Source organism: Callorhinchus milii, unplaced genomic scaffold, assembly GCF_018977255.1.
Source record: "Callorhinchus milii isolate IMCB2004 unplaced genomic scaffold, IMCB_Cmil_1.0 Scaffold5, whole genome shotgun sequence".
Classification (NCBI taxonomy): Eukaryota; Metazoa; Chordata; class Chondrichthyes; order Chimaeriformes; family Callorhinchidae; genus Callorhinchus; species Callorhinchus milii.
The window spans coordinates 52311970-52339051 of NW_024704746.1; the positions used below are offsets into that span (position 1 = coordinate 52311970).

Sequence of the window (27082 nt, forward strand, 5' to 3'; positions counted from 1 at the left end):
AGAGCAAACTTGTTTGCAAATATAAGAACATTTCTGCCGAAGAAAAAGGAAAGAAAGCTGATGAGATGGTTGTTCGAATGCAAAAAGGGCAAAGCGTTTTCACAAAACAATGTGCGTCCCAGGAATAGATTACAAGAGTGAGTTTACGTGATTGCATACAAAATCGCCAAGAACAGCAAACCATTCTCTGAAGGAGAATTTATAAAGGAATGTATGGTTGACTCCGCCTCGATTTTATGCCCAGACAAGAAAAAACAGTTCGAGAAAGTTAGCTTGTCAAGGCAAACTATTGTGAGACGTGTTGAGGATATCTCTGAGAACCTGTATCTGCAGTTAAAAAATAAAGTAAGCAATTTTGCATGTTGTGATGTCAAAGACACAGCCCAGTTGATAATTTTTATTCAAGGTATCACCAAACATTTTGAGCTCACAGAAGAATTGGCATCAATGCAGTCAATGAAAGATAGGCCAACTGGAGAACACTTTTTGGAGGCAGTAAATAAGTGTATCATAAAGTTAGGAGTGGAGTGGAAACAATTGACGAATGTGACCACCGATGGCAGCCCAAATCTGACAGGCAAATGTTGGGTTACTGACAAGAATTCAAGATCAAGTCAAAGAAACAAATCCAGAACAGAATATTGTTTTTCTACACTGCATTATCCACCAAGAGATCCTCAACGGCAACGGAAGGGGGCCTTTGTGCACAATTTATATTGCAGTGTCAAGTCATTTATGACAAAATTATTTATTTTATCGTGTCAGATAAGAAACAGGCTGTTCGTTCACTTTCCAACTTTGCAGCAGATTTGCGATCAAAGCCTTAAAAAGTAAACTTCGTCACTACTTGACCTAAATGCCGAATTTTCTCGCCAATTCCAGGATTTCAATTTTTGGTCTCTTCACCTTTATCATTTGATATTGACAAAGCCCCATTTGACCTCCAATTCAAGCTTATTGACCTGCAATGTGATCCATTGCTTGCGGAGCAATTCAAATCAGTGCCGCTTCCCAGTTTTTATGCCTCTCAATGAATATACCTTTCAAAAAATAAAGGCTCATGCCCGGAGGATGCTTGTGCTGTTTGGATCAACATCCTTTTGCGAGGAGACATTTTCTGTGATGAAATTCAATAAATCAAAACATAGATCTGTGATGACTGATGACCACATTGCAGCAGTGCTCCGCATTGCAACAACGGAGACTGCCTGACTTCAATTGTCTGGTTAATGCACAACAGCGCTTTCATTCTTCCCATTGAGTGAGCTTCTCACATTCTCATCGATATGTCACTAAATGAATCAATATTGAATAAACGTCTGCTCAATGAGTTGTTTTGATTTAACCTAATTTTAATGAATGTGCATTATGTAGACTTTATTTTATGCGTGTACAAGTGTAAAACTTGATTTTGAGCTATTATTAAGCCTTTGCATCTATATTAAGTTTGTGACTCACGAAGCTTACCAAAGCTCGTGAAGTGGCCCGCCAGCCAAAATAATTGTGCACCCCTGGCTTAGACCATGGTTAAAGTAATGGCCCTGTGAGGTCTGTTTTCACACGGTAAAAAAGAAAGTCAGTGAGTAATAAACTACTAACATTATTACAGTGCCTCAACATGGCCAAATCTCTCAAAACACTTAAGAGGCAATTAATACAGTTTGTAATAAAAAAGTTGTGGATTCAAGGTCTGAATGGATCTTTGAACTTACCGTTTAGACTGACACTCCAATACATTGTTGGGGAAATGCCGATTTGTTTTAGGTGCCAACCTTCAGATGAAGTGTCTGTTCAGCAGGATTTTTAAAGATCCCATGGCACAATTTGAAAATGTCCTGGCCAACAATTCCCCCGAATAAAGTTGGTCATTCACTTCATGGTTGTTTTAGTGGTAAACTGCTTGATCATGAGATTCTGTAAATCTGGTCCCTTGTTAAAGTTCCTGTTCATGTTTGTAGCTCTAGTAATTGTGAGAAAAAGACGGTAGACTCGCCTGGCTCAGGAACTGGAATATCAAGACTGCCACATGGGATTAACTGGATTTTGGTATTCTGTTGCCAAGCCCATCACCGTGGAGACAGTTCATCTCCAAGGAGAACCCCCTCTGCACCACCCCCTCTCTCCCAAACAGAATATTCACTGGGTTGACATTTGACCTACGAGTATAGTTTGAGCTCACACTTAAGTGGATAGGGGGTTCCAGAAACTCCTTGCCAGCCTAACGGTGAGCAGCACATTTTGGGGGAATTTTCATACGACACCTTTTCTATTTGGCCACAAGCCACGGTCATGACACTTTACAGTATATCCTATGAAGCGTTTTGTGATGTCCTCCTGACATGAAACTCGGAATATTAAACGTAAGGATCTTTTATTATTTACTTCCCCTTTGTTTTTGTCATCCTTTGAAGTGTGTAAACAGTTTTGAAATTTGACCTTTGGTATATGCTCTAATTTTTCACAACTTCCTTAAAATAAAGTGTTATCAAAATCTAGATTGTGATTCTGGAATCTTAAATGGAATCTTTAAGTTTGGGAGTCAAAAACCATGCATTTAATTAAAGGGGATGGCTGTAATTGATTTGAATAGATTGTGAGTGATCCGTGGTTTATGAAGGACCATGTTGCGAACTGCTTGCTTATTCTCTGTCACCATTCTTTTGTCAGAAGGAACTGCTTGGTGGTGGCAGTGGCTGACTGAAAGCTGTTTCAGTTGGGTCAACATTGCCCATCACAAATGGGACAGTGCTCATGCTCTCTATCACTCGAGATCACCTGGCTCAGTTAGGTCACTGCTGGAGCCACTAACATAGTTCTGCATTGCTTGTGTCAGTTGGGTCGATGCTGGAGCCAGTGATCACTCAACGTTGTCTTTCTCAATTAGATTAAGGAGAAAACATAGGCTGGAAGAAAGGGAGATACTCAGAAAGAATTCATTTCCTGCATGGAGACAAAAATACTGTGGCTTCTGCAACTGCCACAGTCTAGAGTCCGCAGAGGAAATTGAATGAGACATCTATGGTGGTCAAGAGCCCTATGGCCAAATGTATAAAACGTATCAATACCGACCTTCCTCCACTCAGAGGATTACTCCCATGTCCTCGCTGTGCCTGCTCCACCATCGGTGGTCGAGCATTCAGACTTTCTGCCCCCATTCTTTGGAACTCCATCCTGCAGTCCCTTCGCCTCGCCCCTTCCTTTCCTCCTTCAACAACAACAACAAAATTATATTTATAGAGCGCCTTTCACGGCCTGTCTTAAGACCCTCCTCTTCGACCCTGCCTTCGGTCACCCTCCTACCCCCACCCTTCCTGCCTTGCAACCTACCTGATCCCAACTTCTAGTTCGGGTGCAAATACTTGACTGTCCAGCATCTTGGGACCTCCTCCCGACATGAAAGACACTTTACAAATGTAATTTGTTGTTGGTCTATTTAGCTGGTTAGACTCCAGCAGCACAGCAATCTGGGGTCCTCAAGCCTTGGCTCTTGCCAACCTGGGCCCAATACTCTTTGGAATTGGGGGAAGGGTTAGAGGGAAGCAGAATGCATCCCTTCAGAGTGAGTGCACATTCCATTCCAATACATGGGAATTTCCAGGTGTAGCTTAGATGCATGGAATTCTCGGTTTGGTTTGCATACTCTCAAGCATGGTGATGGATTTCGAATGTATCTGATATTCAACCGGCTGACCCAAAAAAACCAACACAAGCAACAATGCCCTCAATTAGTATCTCTCTCGGCTGATGGAGAGAAGACAGTAGTTGTCCCATCATTCTTGCTGAAGTGAAGCGGAATTTGCTGCCTCTTGTTGCTGACATTTAATCATTTTGCATAGTTAATCTTCCAAGAACACAAAGTTGCTTTGGTGGCTAAATTAGTTAGCATTTTTCAGGTTCCTTTTTGTTTGTTAAAAGAAAAACTACTTGTCTTCCTGCATCCTGAGAGAGCCAAAGATGAAAGGGCCTAAGAAACTTTTTATAAGGAGCATGGTGTTCTTTGCACAGCTGCAGTTCTGCAAAGCATCTGTAAATAAAAGGGAATAGAACGGGTACTGTTGTCACAGGGGGTCCTTTATTTCTCTGCAGCACTTTCCTAACAAGAGTCCATTAACGTGATCCATGCAAAACAAGTGCATTTGGCTGCTTGTAAGAGGCATCTTCACTTCTGATTAATTCTGTTCATTGAATAAAAATGAGCTCTCCAGAATCCATTCTCCCCTCCCTTATATATTATTGGTTTTAGTTGGCTCCACTCATTGGTGTTTTATGTGTTAAGTGAACTCATAGGAAAATACTTAGAAGACCTTTTCTGAAACACCTCAAGCTTTCTGCCATGTAAAATGTTGATCTGTAAAATCATAGAAACAGGAACCGAAACAGGCTATTTTGCCCATAAAATCTTTGCTGGTGTTTTGATGACAATTTGGTTTTGCCAACTCCCTGCTTGCTCCCTGTATCTAATATTTTTCCTCTTCAACATTTTATCAAATTCAAAAAATCTTAGAAATTTACAGGACAGGAGGAGGCCATTTAGCTCCTTAAGTCTGCATCAGTTGTCAAGACATTAAGTAATCAATCCCACTGCCCTCCCTTGTCCCCATACCCCTTCATGCATCAATCTTTCATATACCTTTCTAATAATAATCCTTGCATTTCATAGAATCATAGAATTTCACAGCACAGAAGGAGGCCATTCGGACCATCGTGCCTGTACCAGCTCTTCGAAAAAGCTACCAACTAGTCCCACTCTCCTGCTCTTACCCCATCACCCTGCAAATTCTTCCTTTTTAAGTGCCTATTGCACCTTTGGCATCAGGAGTATGTGACACATTTAAGCGAAATTGATAGATACATTCTTGGTAAGTAAGTACTGCATGAGCTTGATTTCGGGAACCCCTTTTTGTTTTGCACAGTGATCTGATGAGACCTGACTTTCAGTTTGCTCTTCTCCCTGGTATGTCTGGCTATACAGTATTTTAAGGAGTAAGGAGAAAAGGCAAGTAAATTAAATTAAAATGTTACCAAAGTTTAAATGGCAGAGCAAGCTTGACAGGCAGCACATGTTTATTCCTGTTCCTATGATGTCTCATGGTGTGCCCACTTGACACCCCTGCAGAAGATCTTTACAAGAGAATCCGAGAACCTAACTACCGAGCATTGACCCTTCCTAATGTAATTCCCAACTTGACTCTGTAGACATGCTACACATTAATGAAACCTATTCTAGTCCTCTGTGTGGTAGACACAATTTGGTTCCTGAATGTGCACAATAAATGAAAGAGAAGGAAACAAGCTGGTTAAAATCCATCACTACTTAATAAAACTGTTGCATTCAATTCTTCATTTCTGCCCTGCTGTACTCAACATGAGAATGCCACAACATTCAACATTTGCTCCAGACCACTTTTCCATATTCACACACTTCATAGATCCATGTTTCAAAACACAGAAAACTGTTTGGAATTCAATACAAGATGATTCAAGCAAGAAGGAAGCCCAGTAAGCTATACTAATTCAGTCCTAATCCTCTAAATAAGCTAATGCTTTGAGACTTCTTTTTCTGAACACCTTTAAGCCATAAAGTAGAATGAGGAACCAGCCTCGCTCATTGAAAAGATATTCCCAGCCCCGAAGGCACAATTATCCTAACATCAATTAAAAATGAGGTAAGCCAGTGAAGCGATCAAATTGGTTCAGAATTTAGAACAGAAACACAACCTCATATTGGGAACTGCTGCTGGTTCAACTCTAGCTGGGGTCTCAGATGGACTCTGAGAAATTGAATTCCAGGAATTCTACCGGGGAGTCAAGCCATTCCAACAAGAACCCTGTTGATGTTATTGGTCTCCCACCCAAGGCTGAATTTGTGGTAGCTGTGAAGACCAATGTCCTTTTCAGTGAGGAATTTGGCTTCTGCTATTGAGATCAATGGTCAATTCGGTCATTGACCAAGAGTATTTGCTTGTGTCAAAATATGTTGAAGATGGCAGCTCAGTGCCACATAACTAGAAGCTGATGATGCTCAGGTAGATCAGTTTGCACATGTCCAAATATTGAGAGAAGACTGCCCAGTTCCATCTTTACCTTTAAAATCTGAGGAATTTGAACATAAAGGTACAATCTGTTCAGCCAAGTTTTGTGACACCATAGAGTTGATCTGGGTTCAGTGGGACTGGCTCCTACAGTAGCGCCAACCCCTTCTGGAGAATGAAATGTGCCAGTGTGGCTCTGTTGTGAACATTCATACCTTGAGCGAAGGTTGTGGATTCCATCCCAAAGGACTTGAGTACTGGGGAGCACTGAATGTTGTAGATGCCAACTTTCAGAGAAGACATTCAACTATGTTTCAGCTCAGGAGGATGTTAAAGATCCCATGGCACGATTGCAAAAGAGAAAAGAATCTTTCTTTCAGTGTCTTGGACAAATTAGTTATAACAACAACTTGCATTTATCAAGCGGCACTTATGCAGGGTAATGTCCCAGAATGCTTGACAGTGGCGGAGCATGACACTGAGCCTGGGGAGAGGGGAGTTGACCGTAGGCATGGTCGAAGAGGAAGGTCTTCAGGCACAATCTGAAGATGGGAAAGGAAGGGGCAAGGTGGAGGATTAGAGGAAGAGTGTTTCGGAGAGTAGTGACTGAAAGTGGGGCCACCGATGGTGGAACGGAGGGCACGAGGGTCATGCAGGAGGCCAGAGCCAGTTGAGCGGAGGTAGTGGGTTGGGGAGTAAGTAGGTCAGAGAGTTAGGGAGGTGCCAGGGCATGAAGCGATTTAAAAACGAGTGTGAGGATCTTTAAATTGATCCTTTTGGCGATAGGGAACCAGTGGAAGCTGGCTAGAACTGGTGTGGTGGGGGTACCGAGTTTAGTATGGCTGAGTATGTGGGCAGCGGAGTTTTGAATCAGCTAGATCTTGTGGATGGTGGAGCTGGGAAGACCGGCAAGGAGGGCATTTGAAAAGTCGAGTCAGGAGGTGGTGAATGCATGGACGAGTGTTTCGGCTGCATGTGGGGTAGGTACAGTTGGAAGCCGGCAATGTGGCGGAGGTGGAGGAAGGTGGTATTGGTCGGACTGAATGTGGGGAAGGAAGGGCAGCTGTGGGTTGAACCTGACTTTGCACACCAGTTCAGTGAGTCTGATGGATAGGCCGGGGAGTTTGAGGAGATCAGAGCCGCAGGACAGAAGATGTTGACGGGAGTCATGTTTATGGTTTATATGATATATGTTTATATGTTTATATAAACATATATCCATATGTTTCCAACCTCTGGAATTCCATCCCACAGTCACTCCGCCTCGCCCCCTCCTTAGCCTCCTTCAAGTCCCATCTCAAGACTCTCCTCTTCGACTATGCCATAGGCCACCTCCCTTCCCCTTCCCTCCCTTCACCCCCGCCGACCCCAGCTCGGGTCTGAAATGCTGTACTCTGTCCAGCGCCATGGGACGTCCTCCCGACGTAAAAGACACTATACAAGTGAACATATTTGACAGTAATTACTGTAAAGCACTTTGAGACATTTCAATGTTATTGACTTAACATTATCGGCATAATCCAAGTTCTTGTTCTTCCAAGGGTTGTCCTTTGATTGGTGGTGCAGCAAAGATCAACAAATTTTGAATAAGATTGTTCTGATTGCACTTTGAACTTTGGTGAACTTTTGTCCTGTTATTCATTCTTAACGTCGGCTGTGGTTTGCCATGCTTACAAGATGACTTTTCTATATGGTATGGAACAATTTGAATAACTGTGAAAGAGCTGTCTTGTGTGAGCTGAGAGTAACAGGAAGAAGCCTCACATGTGAGAATTGAGCAGGAGAATGGGATTAGATTGTATAGCCCTTTTCACATCGGGAGGACCCAAGGCGCTGGACAGTCAGTGTTTTGGACCCGAACTGGGGATTGGGATTGGGGAGGGTGGAGGGAGGGGGCAAGTAGAGTGATCGAAGACATGGTTGAACAGGAGGGTCTTGAGATGGAGGCAAGAGGGGGGGGTGAGACGGAGGGACTGTGGGATGGAGTTCCAGAGGCGAAGGGGACAGAGTGGCTGAACCACACTTGATGCACCAAATAGCTTACATCTGTTATGTAATACTCAATATTTTATGGCTATTGCTGTCTGGGCTCTCAGATTTGCTAATGATTATTTGGTGAGGTACTGGAGAGCACTTATGGAACTAAACCCTAATAGAAAGAAGATAGGAATCAATCTTTCTGGAGGATGAGCGGAAAAACACTGGTGGTGAGAAAAACAAAAAACTTTAGTTTGCGAAATAATATTACAATTAAATCAGGATTTGCTCGATTGATAGTCCGAGTCAGGAGCAAATCACAGTCAGACAGCAATCTCCAGGCTGATAACCTTAAGACGTACCCCGGCACGAGCTGGACCTTGTTCTTCTGCCACCAAATGGACTGAAAAGGTAGCACAAACTACTTATTAAAGAAAAGCTCTGAAGTTGTCCCACTCTCCTGCTTGTTCCACATACCTTTTGATATTCCTTCTCAACAGCATCTCATTTCCTTTCAAAAGAAAGGAAAGCTCTGCTTTAATTATGGTTTTGTAGCAGAGAATTCCACTTTCCAACCACCTTCTGTGTAAAACTATTTTTTCTTTTTTTTCCCTATGTGCTTCTCTGCTCCTGGTCTCTGTTCCTCATTCGAGGATCCGCTTCCAACGGCTCTAGTTACCCTCCAGAATCTGACTCCAGTGGCATTTGTTCATGTGTGTGCCTTGGCAGTAAGTGTTGGCAGTCTATGAAACTGTAGAAGGTGTCACAGATCATATCAGGAGGGGTGGTTTTAGTTTTAGGTGCTGCAGGGGTTCACTAAACATTTACAAAGCTAACCATTGCTGTCCTTTTTTTCAGCGGGCTCTGCTGGAACAGAAGCAGAGGAGGAAACGTCAGGAGCTGCTCATGGTCCAGCCCACACATGAAGCCAAACCCCGGAGGTTGAAGCCCAAGCGATGTGAGGAGCAGGCCCCGTTGGTTGAATCACGCAGCAGCATCACCAGCAATATAATACTCGATGGTATGTAACCTCTCTTCTGAGGGCTGAGCAGCCAAAGGCCTGAGTGCGCCCACTCCAGAGCTCCTTAAACATTCTTGCTCACTCGTGTGAACACTGCATACCAAGTTCACATCACCTCACGAGTCCACGCTGACACTCCATTGTAGTTCTGGGAAGCGCTGCATTGTTAAGGTTGAAGTAACATGGTGAGCTATAGCACAGTAATGTAACATGCAGTGGGGTACAGCACTTTTAAAGTGTGGGTTACAGCATGTAACCCGAGGCCCCGTCTGCCCAGTGGTGGTAAAGTTATATACAGTGGGTTAACCTAGTTAAGAGTAACACCTAGACATTATAAACCTCTCCCTGTCCACTGGCACCGTTCGACCCCTTTAAAAACGTCCGTCATCACTCCTGTCCTTAAAAAGCCCACCCTGGCCCCATCCCACCACATCTCTAACCTCCCTTTCCAAGGTCCTGGAACGAATCGTTACTTTCCAGCTTCGTTCCTTCCTCTCCCACCAATCCCTTCACAAACCACTCCAATTGAGTTTCTGATCCACAGAAAAAGCTTTAGTCAAAGTGGCAAATAACCCGTCCTCCTTGAACTTTCTGCTGCCTTTGATACCGTTGACTACTCTATCCTCCTCGACCACCTCTCTCACCTCAAGCTTCATGGTTCTGTCATTGAATGGTTCAAATCCTACCTCTCACACCGTCTCCACTTCATCTCAACAAATGGTTTCTCCTATAGCCCCCGCACCGTCTCGTGTGGTGTTCCTCAGGGCTCTGTCCTTGATCCCCTCCTCTTGAATATCGATATGCTCGCATTTCATCCGCTAACATGGGGTCAACTTCCCCATGCGGATGACACCCAACTTTATCTCTCTGCTTCCACCCTCGACTCCAGGATCACTGCTGTCCTGACAGAATGTCTGTCAGACATCAAGTACAGGTTGAGAGCTAACTTTCTAAAGTTGAATGTCAACAAGACCGAGGCCCTCCTGATTGGCTCCCTTCCGCGCCTCCACACCTCAGGCACTGACAACATCACCATCCAAGGATGTACACTCCACCTTACTGAGCCAGTCCGGAACTTTGGCATCTTGTTTGGCCCTCAACTACCCTTTCTCACCCCACATCCGTGCCATGACTCGCTCTGCTTTCCCCCACCTCCGCAACATTACCCAGCTCTGCCATTGTTTCACACCGCAGACTGCCAAGACCCTCATACACCCATTCATAACATCCTGGCTCGACTACGCAAACACCCAGCTTGCTGGCCTCCTCAACTCCTACATCCATAGGCTGCAGATCATCTAGAACTCTGCAATCCATGCCCTCTCCTGCACCAGGCTCCGTCACCCTATCACCTCCATCCTCGCCTGACTCCACTGGCTTCCCATCGTACAGATACAGTTCAAGATCTTGGTCCTCACCTTCAAAGCCCTCAATGGCCTTGCTCCCCCCTACCTCTGCGACTTCCTAAACCCCTACAAACCTGCCTGCTCCCTCCGCATAGCGGGTTCTATGTCCCCTGCTTCGCCTGCCCCACCATTGGCGGGCGGTCCTTCAGCCACTCTGTCCCCCCCATCTCTGGAACTCCATCCCGCAATCCCTCTGCCTCGCCCATTCCCTTGCCTCCTTCAAGACCTTTCTCCTCTTCAACCGTGCCTTCGATCACTCTCCTTCCCCCCACTATCCTCCACCCTCCCTGACCCCGACCCCCAGCTCGGATCCGAAACACTGATTGTCCAGTGTCTTGGGATGTCCTCCAGACGTGAAAGGTGCCATACAAATGTAATTTTGTTGTTGTGATTTAGCAATGGTGGGAAGGAGTGGAATATGCATACCGTGAAACTCTTGGTTGAGATTTAGATTGGCATATGCAATAACCGGCAGGATAGAATTTGGTGAGAAATGATGAAGTGACAGACCTCAGGGTGTGAGGTGTTTCATTGCTCACTCAGTTGGAACCTCAGCAGGGAACAAGGTAAAGAGGTTTCCAGATTAAGTTGCCAAATCAGAATTCATACCTCCAGAATTGTGCTGGTCAGGCCACATCTGAAGTCCTGTTTGCAGTTTTAGCTACCATGACATAAGGGGACTGTCTACAGCCAATGTAGAAGTGAGGAACAAGGTTGATATCCAGTGTTGAAGGGCTTAGCTATAAGGGAAGATCACAGATAGGTATGTTCTGCCTCAAAATAAATGGTTGAGGGAATGTTTTAGAGGTATTTAAGATGTTCAATGGGACAGAGAATTTGTAGCTTTTGACCTTATCATCCAGGATGACACTGGTGCACTGCAACGGGAATGCTCCATTTCTGAGATACTGTCCTTCAGGTGTGATGTTAAACTGAGGCTTGTCTGCCCGTTTAAGTGGATGCTAAAGAAACCATAACATCATAGAAATAAAGAAAGGCATTCCCGGTATCCTGGCCAAGAATCCCCTAGATTAAAAAAATTGGAAGCCATGTGGCTGTTTGTGGAACATTGCTTTGCACAAGTTTTCTGCCAAGTTTGTCAACAATTAAACAGTTACTGCACATTACAGAAAACTCTGTGAAGTTGCTTTAACATGTTAAGGTGCAATATCAAATGAAAGGCTTATTCTAATCTTTAAGCCTTTAATAATCTTTAATATTTTCAGATAAGGCAAGAGGACATTGGCTTTGAGTTAGGACTGTCATGTTTATAAGATACAACAGGAAGTATTTCCTTACACAGAAGAACAGGCTTGAACTGGTCTCCAGGAAGAGTGGCAGAAGCCAAGACATTGCAGAGTCTGATGGTGTAATTGTACCGGTTCTGGCAATACAGTGCTTCACTGTAGAGAGCTTCCAAATCACAATCAGTCTTTCATTCTCAAGCAACTGCATACATCTTTGTGAATTCCCAACCAGAAAAATACAAGAAATGCAAAATCAATTGGACACTTCTGTTGGAGCATGACATTTCAAATCTTATAATCCATAATATTGTACTTCATGTTCCCAGTTAACATCATTTAATGCTGAGGTTAATCTCCACAATTTCACTGATCATACTTGAGATGGAGTAATTAACTGAGATGTTCTTACAGAGAGAGCAGTCTCAATTGGGTACAGATTGATTCGACTTTGGGTCGAACCTTATGTCTATTCAGAGGGAGGTGAGAGAAGCTGCTAAAAGATTATGTTATGTATTCCTGGCTTGAATGTTTATTTTCAGCCTCCTTTTCCTTTGTTAATCGACATTAGCAGGAGATGATAGAAGGAAGACTGAGAACAAAGTGCCCGAGGAACCTTTAAGGATTCATAAACTGAAAAATGTGCAGACGGCTCACCAGCTGGCAAGGAACAGTGACAGAAACAAAGGACAGTCAGGTTAGCTTTAAAATCACAGCAGGCCAGTCCTATGGAAATGGAAATCCCCTCTTTCCTCTCAGGAACTGGAGTGAATAAAACTGGTGAACTGGTCAGCTGAAGTTGTAAAAGCCGCTTGTTTAACAATTTAACTTGTTAAAGAAGTTATACAGCATTTGCAGTTAGGTGGTACAGCGATAGGTATTGCAGCCCAGTTCTAAGCTGGTATTAGTGAGGACAAAATGAGCAGTGAGAGGACACTTGTTTTCTCATGGAGAGAAGTGTTTTCACACTTGTTTGTCTCACACATCTTTTGGAGCTGCCTGCCAGACAGCTGATGAGGAAACAGGCTTTGGGCGAAAGCTGCTGGAAGGCGTTACCTGGAGTCCGAGTTTGAGAACAAGCGTTCGTACGTCCAGCGCCTGGAGTCCACCTTGATTGGCCTGCAGAGAGCCAAGTGGCTGCTGCTTAAGATTTACACCTCCAATTGGTGGAACCATCACTCAATGGGAAGGGACGTGTACCCGAGCTGTGGACAGGAAGACCGTGGCAAAACTCTCATGCATTTTATGCTGAGATGCGTTGCCACTGGTAAGCTCGACAGGAGTTTTTTGTATCTACCATCCACCCAGTGCCTTGAGATATCCTCCTGATGTGAAAGGCGCTATACAAATGTAATTTGTTGTTGTAGTGAGGGCTCAAACCTGCGCTTGTCAGATGTTGAACTAACGACTATCAGGTGGTGAGGGGGTGTAAACAGGGTTTCCTTGGAGTGTAATGGCTCCAAGGTGACGTGCCTGGCAATGGAGTATCGGAGTTGAGTCAACCCTCTGTGGCGGTTTCGGTAGTCCAGTTCCTGAGCCAGGCGGGTTACAGTAGAGTGCGCAATCCATTCCAACAATCTGTCTCTGGGATTTCCATGTGCAGGTGGGAGGCATGGAAATGTCAGCTTGGTTTGGATAGTCATAAGCTTGGTGATAGGTTTCCGCATGTGTTAGACACCCAGCTGACCAAAATAAAATGTATTTTGCCAGGCATAACCAAGGAAAGGAGGAGAAGTGAATGCAGAATGCATTACAGGCTCTTCAGCGCCTTGGGACGTCCTCCTGACGTGAAAGGCGCTCTATAAATGAAATCTTGGGAGTCCTGTAGCTCAGTGGTTAGAGCACTCGCTTTGCAAGTGAGAGACCTGAGTTCAATTCCAGGCAGGGAGAAACCTTGGGCAAGTTTCCTTACTCCACACGCCTAATAATAATCCCTCCAAAACTAAAAACAATAATTAAATTGGTCATTTTCAATCTACGACTGTTTGTGGGACATTGCTGTGCGCAATTGGCTGCCGCGTTCGCCCACAAATATACAGTCAATTCACTTTACAGTGTGTTCTGTGAAGCGCTTTGGGACGTCCTCCCGACGTGAAAAGCGCTATATCAAATGCAAGGATTATTATTATTATTATTATCTTGTTGTTGTTGTTGTTCAGTGTCATTCCACATCAACTGTACCAGCGAGTCTGGATGTGTGGTGTTTGTTATTTTTTTAAGAAAGGTGGATGCATTGCTTTAGGCATCTGCCCTGAACATTACAGTTCATGTTGATTTGCAAAATGGTGGCATTTCCCTTAGAGCCACCCACAGCAATAAAATATCTAGAATTGGATTTTTCGATATCAAAAATGAAGGGAGCTCAGTTGATGGGAGGTGGTTTTATTTACAAAGGACAATATTGGGGCAAGGTCTCTGGATTGTCTGTACGTCAGACGCTCGTATGAGCAGAACAACTACAACTTGCCCTTAGATAGTGCCATCCACGCAGGGTAGTGTCTCAGAGCGCTTAACTGTGGCGGAGCCTGACTCCGAGCCGGGTGGTTGGGGGGAGGTAGCCGTAAGCACGGTTGAAGAGGAAAGTTTTCAGGGGGGACTTGAAAAAGGGGAGAGAGGGAGAGTGTTGCAGAGTTTTGGGGTGTAGTGACTGAAAGCACAACCTCCGATGGTGGGGCAGAGGGTGTGAGGGACGAGCAGGAGGCCGGTGCCAGTCGAGCGGAGGCGCTGGGTGGTGGATTGCTGAGTGAGGAGGTCGGAGAGGGAAGGAGGTGCCAGAGAATGAAGGGATTTGAACACAAGTGTGAGGATCTTGAAGTCGATCCGTTCGCTAATGGTGAGCCAGTGGAGCCTGGCCAGGACCCTGGAGATGTGGGTACGGAGATTGGTCTGGGTAGGTATGCGGGCAGCAGAGTTCTGAATGAACTGGACCTTTTGAATAGTGGAGCTGAGGAGACCGGTGAGGAGTTTGTTTGAGTAATCTAAATGGGAGGTGACAAACCATGCATGAGGGTTTCAGCTGCATTTGGAGTAAGGTACCATCGGCGTTGGGCAATGTGGCGGAGGTGAAAGAAGGCAGTCCTAGTCAGGGACCGGATGTGGGGGAGGAAGTACAGGTGGGGGTCGAATCAGACTCTTAGATTGCCAACTGGTTCGGTGAGTCTGAGGGAGAGCCCAGGGAGGTTGAGGCGTTTAGATCTGCAGGTGTGAAGACATCGACAGGAGCCCAGGAGTATGGTTTCCGTCTTGTCCACATTCAGCTGCAGGAAGTTCGTACTCATCAGGCCCTGATGTCTGCCAGACAAGATAGAACATCGGTGGACCTGGAGTTGGTACTGGAGAAGACAGAGTAGATTTATGTGTCACCCGCATACATGTGGAAGTTTACCCCGTGTCTGCGGATGACATCGCCCAGAGGGAGCATATAGATAAGAAAAAGAAGAGGGCCAAAAATGAAGCCCTGGGGTATCCTGCAGGTGACTGGACGGGAGAGGGAGGAGAAACCATTTGCCGAGATGAAATGGAAATGGTTCGTTAAGTTGGAATCGAACCATGCGAGTGAGGTGGATGAAGGAGGAGAGGCGGTGGAGGAGGATGGCGTGGTCGACTGTGTCGAACACAGCAGAGATCCAGGAGGACGAGGGAGCCATTGTCGCCGATAGAGAGAATGTCGTTTGTGACTTTGACAAGCGCTGTCTCCTGTGGGCAGTGCGAAAACCAGACTGCAGGGGCTCAAGGAGGGAGTGGAGGGAGAAGTGTGACCGAAGTTGACCTGCAACAATGCGGATTTGGCAAGGAAGGGTAGTTTGGAGATGGGATGGTAGTGTGAGAGATTAGAAGGATCGAGGGTGGGTTTTTTGACAGCTTCAAGAAAAGCATTGCTTTAGGCATCTGCCCTGAACGTTATAGTGTTGCCCAAGTTTGTCACGATTGCGATGCCAACCAATGGATTTCTTGGAGTGCCCTTCAATACAGTTCCAAAGTGCAGTTCTAGACTCCTGATTCCAAAATAGTCAATACTTGATTCCAACCAGTGCACTTCCACATGACACTCTTCAAGGCACATTGTTGTATTAAATAGGGCCCTTTCACACGCTCACATGGTGCTGCTGACAAAATCGGTTGAATTTAAAATTTCTTCCAGAATTGGTTGGATGTGTTGTAGCTCAAAAATGACATCATTTGACAAACATTCATATGAAGAGTATTGATATCACTGATGAAGATCAGGAAATAAATTGTGTTGCTGGCCGTAGTATAAGACTCAGCGTGATCCACCCAGAATAGCTTTCCCTTTTAGGGCTTTGGCTTATAGGGTTGAAGACAAGTCTATGTTGGATCTGCTTGGCTTCACCATCCTATCTCCTCAGAGGCAGTTCAGCTCCAGGGGGACCCCACTCACTCAAGTCATTGCAGTGCACGATGATTCCAACACAGTCACTAATTGATTCCAATCAGAGTACTTTTGCAAGCACTTTATTTGCTGGCTTTTTTCTGGATTTACCTGAATTGGAATTGGAATCTACGGGCAATGAATGTTGTAAAACAGAAATTCATAAAGAACTCAACGGGTGCAGCAAATTAGACTCCATCAACCTTGAAAGAGTTGAGTGGACTCACTAGTTGGAACCCAGAACTGTTTGGTCCTAGTCAAACTGAATGACCTTCCTGGCGTGTTATTTCCTGCGTGACAGATGGAGGCGTTCTTACTGCTCTGTGTTTCCTTTCTATAGCAGAGGAAGAGAGTTTAAAGAAGACTGGGGAGACCGAGTTCTCTGAGGAAACCTTAAGACTCCTCCTGTTGAAAAACATGCAAGATGCTTATGAATTGGCAAGAATGAAGGAAAGGAAGGAAGGCCAGTCAGGTTAGCTCTAACAGTAATCACGGAGTGATAGTGTAGAAAGTGATCTCCATTTAAATGTATGTTGAGTTATTCAGACTCGCATTCATCACCACTGCAACAGTGTAAAAGCAGCTCTGTTTATATTCCAGTGTTGCAGCTTCTCCCTGCTCTGACTTAATTGGTGCTGCCACAACTAGCCGAATGTGAAACTGAGCAATAAAGACAGGAAGGGTCTCAATTTGACCTTGAGGTAGTGCAGAGATACTGGATGTTAGCCAGTCAAATGTCAGGGCTACCCATGGCCTCAGTCCCTCGCTCAGGGAGGAGAAAAATTGATTCTCAGAGCCCTTTGCTAGAAAATGCTTGTGAGCAGAACAAGTGAGAGGTCAGGATTGTACCGAGGTATGATTTCACTTTCCTGTTATTTGGGGACGTGGAGAGGGTCCAACAATTTCCAGATTATAAAATGGACACCACAAGCCTTGTGATAAACTTGAAGCCAGGGGGCTAAAATTCCAGGTAGAATTCTGTGTTGTGATGATTGTAATGGGGAACGTTGCCTGGAACTTCATCTGTCATGTATTCTGTGCAATAATGTGCTGGCTATTGAGATTTTAAATGCATTGTGACCAAAAGCAAAATTTATGTCTTATCTGGACCCAATCCTCCCCCCGTCTGCCCTGCTGCTCCATCCTCTTTGCAACTTGGCAAACGTTGACGGCCAAGCTTCACAATCGAAAGCTGGACCAACTTCTCTTGGTGATATACAGAAGATATCAAATGTGTGGAGTCCTGTAGCTCAGTGGTTAGAGCACTCGCTTTGCAAGTGAGAGACCTGAGTTCAATTCCAGGCAGGGCGAAACCTTGGGCAAGTTTCCTTACTCCACACAGAGCCTAATAATAATCCCTCCAAAAACAAAAAACAATAATAAATTGGTCATTTTCAATCTACGACTGTTTGTGGGACATTGCTGTGCACAATTGGCTGCCGCGTTCGCCCACAAATATACAGTCAATTCACTTTACAATGTGTTCTGTGAAGCGCTTTGGGATGTCCTCCCGACGTAAAAAGCGCTATATCAAATACAAGGATTATTATTATTATTGTTCCTCTCACTCAGAATGGCGTTGGCTTTCCATCGCACTCATTGTTGTTTTTTGTCTTCACTTTGTGCAAGATATTGTAAAGGGTGCCCTATATTGCATCTTTTGGCCACCTTTGGGGTGCCCTCATGTGACCTATGAAAATGATGCAACAGGGGAAAAATTAGCATGAGCAAATCCAGGGCCCCAAATCTGCTCCTCGCCAAAAATCAGGATTGTAAAAAGATTCTTAACTTTGTGATATAAAGTTTAAAATCTTTTGTTTCTGGAGAACTGGGTGGCACAGTATATCAATTTCTGTAATGTCTCCTGTGCTATTTAGGTTGAAGCCTTGCTCTGACGCTCTCTATTGCCAGCTGTACCTTGTGGGATTGGGGGCCTTGCCTCATTGGCAACTCCGGGTATTGCAACACTCCACATGTGTGACAGTGCTATATGATATACATGGACCCTCTACATGGACGGCATATGTGTGAGAGAAAGGCAGTGAGGTAAAAGCACCAGCTGTCCTTGTTTCGGACAATGTCTGTGTGTGACTGTGAGTCGAACAGCATGAGGGCAGCAGTTGCTTCTGTACGAGATGTGTGGGGCAAAGCTGCAGTATAAAGAATCCAAGGCTGCACTCTCCACCTCGCAAAGCCAGTCAGGAACCTCGGCGTTTTGTTCGACCCTGAGCTGTCCTTTCTCCCTCACATCCGCACCACAACTGGCACCGCCTTCCATCACCTCCGGAACATCGCCAGACTACGGCACTACCTCACCCCTCACGCTGCTGAAACTCTGGTCCACGCCTTTGTCACCTCAAGGCTGGACTATGGGAACTCTCTCCTCGCCGGCCTTCCCGCCACCTCCCTCCACAAGCTGCAGGTCATTCAGAACTCTGCAGCTCGTGTACTGTCCCGCACCAGGCTTCGGGACCACATCACTCCTACCCTCGCTCGCCTCCACTGGCTCCCCATCCCCCAAGAGGATTGATTTCAAGATCCTCATCCTCACCTACAAGGCCATTCACGGCCTTGCTCCCTCCTACCTCTCCGACCTACTATCCCCTACCTACCTGCCCGTACCCTCCGTTCCTCTGGCTCCGGTCTGCTCCACGTCCCCCGCCCCAACCGCCCTACCATCGGTGGTCGGGCCTTCAGCCTCTCAGCCCCCAGGCTCTGGAACTCCATCCCCCAGTGCCTTCGCCTTGCTTCCTCCCTTTCCTCCTTCAAGGCCGGTCTCAAAACCTTTCTCTTTGACCGAGCCTTCAGCTCCCCTCTCGACTCTCTTCCCCCTCCTCGCACCCTCCCTTCCCTCCCCTACCCTGACCATTTCCCCCCCCCCCTCCTCGCTCCCTCCCTTCCCTCCCCTCACCCTGACCATTTCCCCCCTGCTCGGGTCATGACCCAACTGTGCAGCGCCTTGGGACGTCCTCCTGACGTGAAAGGCGCTTTATAAATGGAATCTTGTTGTTGTTGTTGTTGTTAAAGGTTGGACCCATGCAAATATATATTTACTCACCTTGGCAGTTGCTCAGTATTTGCATGTTTTTAGCCTTCTCTTCTTTTGAAATGTCAATTAGCAGGAGAAGATAAAGATAGGGATGAGGAGAATGAGCTCCCGAATGAGGATTCAGGAGCCCGTATACTGAAAAGGCTTCAGGAAGGTTGTCAGTTGGAGAGAAGCAAAAAGAGGGACAAAGGAGAGCCAGGTTAGCATTTAGTGCAGTAACTTCTGATTTCAAAAAGTTTTGAACCGTTGTGGACGGGACATTTCTCCCATTGCTGCACCACCTATCAAATCACAAACAAAGTCACACGTCATAAATAAGATGGACTATTTTTTCAATATTTCTTTAAACACACTTTATTTCATGCTCTGTCACCACGCCTGTGACACCCAGTCACTTGAATAACAGGAGACAAGAGTTATCTGGATCAACAGTCCTCTTAAGTAAATTGGTTATTCATCTCAAGGTTGTTTATAAAACCTTTCTATGCACAACTTGACTCCATATTTGTCTAAAAATATAGTCAACTGGACTCAACAGCATTTCCCTGTGATGTACTTTCAACAGTTTATCCTTAAAGACTATGTCAAATGCCCTAATTATTATTAAGATTGTGTGTTAAACCTGGCAGTTTTGTTGACCAGTGGAGAATGGGATTTGTGGGTTGTAGCGGAAACAGGACTGTGTTCATTCTACATATGAATTCTCTGCTTCCTTCTTAGAAACATCACTTTTAATTCTGAAAATGAATGTGGGATTTAACTTGACTTGGCGGAGATCAGAGTACTGAGTGTTCTGTCTATAGGACATTCAGGGACTACCAACTGTTTGAGTGTTAGAGCACTTACTCTGTAATGTACTGTCTTTTAGAAGAGACATGAAAGCTCCCAGTGTGACCAAATAACATAAAAGGAGAGCATGTGGTCAGGCAAGTACAAGAAGTACTTCAACACAAGAAATCTCCACTGACCAAGGTTGCTTTTGTTTGTACAGGTATTGATGGCCCAGCTGCCTTCACAATCAGTGAGATGCAGGACATTGGCAGCAAAGTTCAGATGCTTTCGGTTAGACAACCTGGCGTTGACTGTGATGATGCCAAGGCTCTCCTGGACTCGGCATCCAAGCCAGATATCCAGGAAGTGATGCAGCAAAGAGGTAGGAAAATACACAGACCAAACTAAGAATGCATAGAGTGAGAAAGGGCCATTTTTCAGAAGCATGATCATTAGAAAAGGATTGAATTGTTTGCGCCTTGGGATGTCCTCCCGACGTGAAAGGAGCTATATAAAATGTAATTTTGTTGTTGTTGTTGATGAGAATAGCTACATCGATTGAACAGTGGGATTAAACATTACGTTGTAAATACCAGGAATCTCTGGCAGCATGAACTTTGATGAGGATGAAGACGAAGAGGCTGAAAATACCTCAGGCTCACAGACTGAAGAAAGCATCAGGCCCTCATCTGCAACCAGCAAGAAATCTGACAAGGTGAATTCCTTTTGGGAACCTGCAGTTGCTATGCTTTTATGGAGAGTGACAGTGCGACTGGGTTTGTCAAACTCCAAGGTTTTACATTGATATTGTTTTGATGATTTTCAGATATGTCTATTCATTGAAACCCTATTTTGTGCTCTATTTGGATATCTTGGTAACCGTGGTGTGTCCTTTTTTCCGTTCACAAGCTTCACACTTCATACCAAAAGCTTTCTTTGTGATTAATTCTGTTCTCCACTTGAAATTATTTTCTGTGCAATTCCTTCTTTTAAACATAAGTTGAAAGGCTTTCTCAGGGAATACTGTATTGTATAAATCCCATATTACAACAACAAGATTATATTTGTATAGAGCCTTTCACGTCGGGAGGACGTCCCAAGGCGCTGGACAGAGTACAGCATTTCAGACCTGAGCTGGGGTCGGGTGGGGAGGGGAAGGGGGTGGCCGATGGCCTGGTCGAAGAGGAGGGTCTTGAGGTGGGACTTGAAGGAGGTTAAGGAGGGGGCGAGGAGCAGTGACTGGGGCATGGAATTCCAGAGGTTGGAGGCAGAGTGGCTGAAGGTTTTCCCGCCAATGGTGGAGCGAATGGCTCGGGGGACGTGGAGCAGGCCAGAGCCGGCTGAGCGGAGGGAACGGGCGGGTTGGTAGGTGATTAGGAGGTCGTAGAGGTAGGGTGGGGCGAGGCCATGGAGGGCTTTGTAGGTGAGGAGCAGGATCTTGAACTGGATCCTCTTAAGGATTGGCTCTTAAGGAGCCAATGGAGTCGGGCGAGAGTGGGGGAGATGGGGTCATGAAGTTTGGTGTGGGAGAGGACACGGGCTGGAGAGTTCTGGATTATCTACAGCCTGTGGAGGGAGGAGTTGGGAAGGCCGACAAGCAGGACGTTTGCATAGTCGAGCCTGGAGGTGATGAAGGCATGAACAAGAGTTTCAGTGGCCTGAGGGGTGAGGTAGTGGCGGAGTCGAGCGATGTTACGGAGGTGAGGGAAGGCAGAGCAGGTCATAATAATAATAATAATAATCCTTGCATTTGATATAGCGCTTTTCACGTCGGGAGGACGTCCCAAAGCGCTTCACAGAACACACTGTAAAGTGAATTGACTGTATATTTGTGGGCGAAAGCGGCAGCCAATTGCGCACAGCAATGTCCCACAAACAGTCGTAGATTGAAAATGACCGATTTATTATTGTTTTGTTTTGGAGGGATTATTATTAGGTTCTGTGTGGAGTAAGGAAACTTGCCCAAGGTTTCGCCCTGCCTGGAATTGAACTCAGGTCTCTTGCTTGCAAAGCGAGCGCTCTAACCACTGAGCTACAGGACTCCACAATGGCTCCTCATGGCTTGAATGTGGGGGAGAAAAGACAGTTGAGGGTCGAACAAGACACCAAGGTTCCTGACTGGCTTGGTGAGTTGTTGTGTGCAACCATGGAAGTTGATGTTGCCAGAGCCTGAAATGCTGAGGCACTGGCGTGAGACAATCAGGAGGGCCTCAGTCTTGTTCACATTCAACTGTAGGACATTTGCCCTCATCCCGGACTTGATGTCCAACAGGCAGTCTGTCAGACAGCAGATTACAAGTGACCTTCAAGACTAGACGGGGATAATAGTGGAGTCCTGTAGCTCAGTGGTTAGAGACCTCGCCTTGCAAGCGAGGCACCTGGGTCCACAAGGGGAGCGGTGGCAGGGCAGCGCGGGGAGGAGCCTGGGCCTACCTTCTCAGGTAGTATAAAGCTCGAGGCAGCAAGGAGTTCAACTAGGGTGTGGGGGCGGGGAGAGGGCGGAGCGGGGGAACCGCTGACGTCATAGATTAGTTTCAGGAGTGTGTGCGCGCAACAAAAAAAAACCTCTGCGCCCCCCCAGGGCTCGCATCAGGGACCACCATGGTCCAGTTGGGTTAGCTGCCCCAGCCCCAGCCTATGGGCTCATGTCATCCACCTGACCGCTCGCTCCCGGTCCCTGCATGCGCATTATGGCTGCCGCTCTGACCCAAGCTCCCTCACCCTCTCCCTCCCTCCCCCCTTCTCTCTCCCCCAAAACCCTCCCCCTTCTGCATCTCTCCCGCTCTGTCCTCTCTCTCCGTCCCCCTCGCCTTCTATCCCCACTTGACCCTCCCACAACCTCCCTCTGTTCCAGCCTGGGAATCCTCCGCCGGGCTCACCGTGGCACTCGGTGTTGGCTGTCCAGCAGCAGCCATACTGACTGCCCCATTCCCCACCACACTCGCCAGCCACCCCGGACACAGACTCAGAGAGCCAACCTCTCCTCCCTCATCCCCATCCCCCAGCCCTGCCTCACAACCTGGACGCCCCTCCCTCCCCACACACCCTTCTGTCAACCGCTCCCTCCACATCGGACTACAAAACGTCCGCTCCCTTTGTAACAAGGCCTGGGTCATGGCCTTAAAGGAAACCTGGCTCACCCCAGGCGACACCTTCCCCCTCACGGAGGCCACACCACCCGGCTACACCTCCCACCACATCCCTCACCCCAGCTGCAGTGGCGGTGGTGTAGCCCTTATCTCAAGGACACCACTTGCTGGATTGAGACCTTGCGTCTATTCTGAACCCTTTGCACCTAATTCAAAATTGGAGCTTTTAGAAAAATTTAATTTGTGCCTGGGGTAAGGGAATGATTGGATACCCACACCTTCTGATTGAAGGAGAACTCTTCACCGATGGTTCAGGAGGAGAGAGGTCAGCTTGGGTTCCTGATGCCTGACTTGATATCTATCTGTACATGTTTATAATAGTAATAATTCTTGCATTTGATATAGTAGTTTCTGTGCTGCCCATAGCACGGAAACCGCCCTGGTCAAGGTCACTAATGACATCTTGACCATTTGCGACCAGGGCTCCCTCTGCCTCCTTGTCCTCCTCGACCTATCGGCTGCATTCGATACGGTCGACCACGCTATCCTCCTCCACCGCTTGTCCTCCCACCTCAACCTTCAAGGCCCTGTCCTTGAGTGGTTTAGGTCCTACCTCTCCCACCGTCTTCATTTTGTCTCTGCAAACGGCTTTTCCTCCAGCCCCCGCACTGTCTCGTGTGGTGTCCTCAGTCCCCTCCTCTTCACCCTCTATATGCTCCCCCTTGGTGACACCATCCGCAGACATGGGGTTACCTTCCACATGCATGCGGATGACACCCAACTCTACCTTTCCTCCTCTACCCTCAACTCCACGACCACCGATGTCCTGACAGCTGCCTGTCCGACATTGAGTCCTGGACGAGAGACAACTTTCTTCAGCTCAATGTGCGCAAAACTGAGGCCCTCCTGATTGGCTCACGTCAGCGCCTCCGCACCTCAGGCGCTGACAGCATCAGCATCCAAGGCTGCACTCTCCACCTCTCAAAGCCGGTCAGGAACCTCGGGGTTCTGTTCGACCCTGAGCTGTCCTTTCTTCCTCATATCCGCACCACAACTGGTACCGCCTTCCATCACCTCCTAAACATCGCCAGACTACGGCACTACCTCACCCCTCACACTGCTGAAACACTGGTCCATGCCTTTATCACCTCAAGGCTGGACTATGGGAACTCTCTCCTCGCCGGCCTTCCCGGCACCTCCCTCCACAAGCTGCAGGTCATTCAGAACTCTGCAGCTCGTGTACTGTCCCGCACCAGGCTTCGGGACCACATCACTCCCACCCTCGCTCGTCTCCACTGGCTTCCCATCCCCCAGAGGATCGAATTCAAGATCCTCATCCTCACCTACAAGGCCATTCACGGCCTTGCTCCCTCCTACCTCTCTGACCTACTATCCCCCTACTTACCTGCCCGTACCCTCCGTTCCTCTGGCTCCGGTCTGCTCCACATCCACATCGGTGGCCGGACATTCAGCCTCTCAGCCCCTAGGCTCTGGAACTCCATCCCCCAGAGCCTCCGCCTTGCTTCCTCCCTTTCCTCCTTCAAGGCCGGTCTCAAGACCTTTCTCTTTGACCATACGAACGGTATGTTATCATTCATTATGAAAGGATTAGAGTATGAGTAGGGAAGTCTACATTCTAATCTCTCCCCTTCTAAAAAATAACCCGCTCTACTGTTTTTGCTACCTAGGTGAATGACTTCGCACTTCCCTACATTATACTTCATCTGCCACTTACCTGCCCAATCACCTAACCTATCTATGTCTCTCTGCATTTTTTTAATGTGGCCCTCTGTGTTGGCACTTCCTCCTAGTTTTGTGTCATCCGCGAATTTAGATATATTAACTTTGATGTCCTCATCTAGATCGTTGATGTAGATAGTAAATAGCTGAGGCCCAAGGACTGATCCTTCTGGCACTCCACTAGTCACATCCCGCAAATCCGAAAAGGACCCATTTATCCCTACACTTTGTTTCCTACCTGTTAACCATTCCCCAATCCACGTTAATATGCTCCCCCCAATTCCATGGGCCCTTATCTTTTGGACTAACCTTTTAAGCGGCACCTTATCGAATGCCTTCTGGAAGTCCAAATAGACCACACCCACTGATTCTATCTAGTTTACTAGAAATGTCCTCAAAAAACTCTATGAGATTTGTCAAACATGACTTCCCTTTTGTAAAGCCATGTTGACTTGGCCTAATTATATTGTGCTCCCCTAAATACTGCACTACCACATCCTTAATCAACGATTCTAAAACTTTTCCTATCGCTGATATGAGACTAACTGGCCTATAGTTCCCCATCTTTTCCTTTCCACCTTATTTAAATAGTGGTGTGACATTTGCGATCTTCCAATCCATGGAGACTGTTCCAGAATCCAAGGAATTTTGGAAGATCAGATGTAAGGCCTCCACTATCTCATAAGCTACCTCTTTTAAAACCCTGGGATGCAAGCCATTCGGACCAGGGGATTTGTCAATTTTTAGTGCTAACAGTTTCCCTCACACCAATTCTTCAGATTTGCCGCTTTTCTTGGCAGTTTTATAAGCCTTTTCTTTCCCTAACTGCTCTAGTTAGCCACGGATGAATTGCTTTCCCTGTGGTATACTCTTATTCTGCAAGGGAATATGCGACCGCTGAGAATTTTGCACTACATCCTTAAATATTTGCCATTGTTGGTCTACATTTTTACCTCTTAATCTTATTCTCCAGTCTATTTTACCTAAATCTTTCCTCATACCTACAAAATTAGCCCTATTTAAATTCAGAATACTTGCCTCAGATTTAACTGTATCCCTCTCTAACTTAATGCAGAATTCAATCATATTGCGATCACTCTGCCCCAGAGGATTCTTAATACCCTGTTTTGTTACACAAAACAAGGTCTAGGATGGCCTGTCCCCTAGTTGGTTCCTCAGCATGCTGCTCTAGAAAGTTATCTCTCATGCACTCAATGAACTCTTCTTCTGACTTACTTTTGCCGGTTTGGTTTTCCCAATCTATGTGAAGATTGAAATTACCCACTATTATCGCTTTACCTTTCCTACATGCTCCACTGATTTCTTGATTGATACCCTGTGCTATATTGTGATCGCTGTTTGGGGATCTATAAACCACTCCCATTAATATTTTTTGCCCTTTATTATTTTTTATTTCCACCCATATTGCCTCGACCTCCTGGTCATCGGATTTCAGATCCTTCCTCTCCACTGCTTTTATTTTATCCCTAATTAACAGGGCTACCCCCCCACCTCTTTTCCCACAGTGCCTATCTTTCCTGTAAACTGAGGACCCTGAAATATTTAACTCCCACCCTAGATCTCCTTGTAACCATGTTTCAGTGATGGCTATTAGATCATATCCATATGTGTCTATCTGTGCCTTTAGTTCATCAGTTTTATTCCGAATGCTTCGCGCATTCAGATATAACATTTTTAATTTCCTACCATTTCCTCTACTCTCTGATTCCTTATCTATTTTGCCAAGCTTCTTAGCCCTAGTTAACAGATTCCTATTATCTGGCATGCTATTCTGCACTGTCATCTTTACTTTTTCTAATGCTAACTTATGGTTTCTCTTACCGATGTATTCCCCCCCCTTTACTAGTTTAAATTCCTATTTATTTCCCTGTTAATTCGTTTAGCTAGAACATTTGTCCCAGCACGATTTAAATGCAGCCCTTTTCTCCGAAAGAGCTTTCTTTTCCCCCAATATTCGTGCCAACGGCCCATAAAAAGAAACCCCTGAGTTCCGTACCACTCTTTTAGCCATGCATTCAAGTCCTTAATTTGTTTGTTCCTGTTCCAATTGTCGTATGGTACAGGCAGTAGTCCCGATATTACCACCTTCGATGATCTCGACTTCAATTTGGACCCCAGCTCTTCAAATTCCCTTCTCAAGTCATCTTGGCCTACTCTACCGATGTCATTGGTACCTATGTGAAGTACCACCAACGGATCCTTAACCTCATATTTTAAATTGTCGTCTAGCCCTGCCGAGACATCCTTCACCCCGGCCCCAGGGAGGCAACAAAGTCTTCTGGTTGGTGTTGCAGATTATTGTGTCTGTCTGCCTAATAGTCTCGTCCCCAATGACGACAACC

At 46.1% G+C, this 27082-nt stretch overlaps 1 protein-coding gene across 5 annotated transcripts in view; it reads left to right on the forward strand.

The window, feature by feature from the left end:
* LOC103186225 (TUB like protein 3) overlaps positions 1–27082 on the forward strand; it is a 78164-nt gene that overhangs the window by 35725 nt on the left and 15357 nt on the right. Inside the window, exons 3-8 of one of the 5 annotated variants that reach the window (XM_042335311.1) lie at positions 8868–9030; positions 12252–12377; positions 16411–16542; positions 19190–19318; positions 20111–20272; positions 20487–20605. In XM_042335311.1, coding sequence (XP_042191245.1) covers positions 8868–9030; positions 12252–12377; positions 16411–16542; positions 19190–19318; positions 20111–20272; positions 20487–20605 — 831 coding nt within the window. The remainder of the gene's footprint in view (positions 1–8867; positions 9031–12251; positions 12378–16410; positions 16543–19189; positions 19319–20110; positions 20273–20486; positions 20606–27082) is intronic. The other 4 variants (XM_042335313.1, XM_042335312.1, XM_042335314.1 and 1 more) reach the window with 4 other exon arrangements.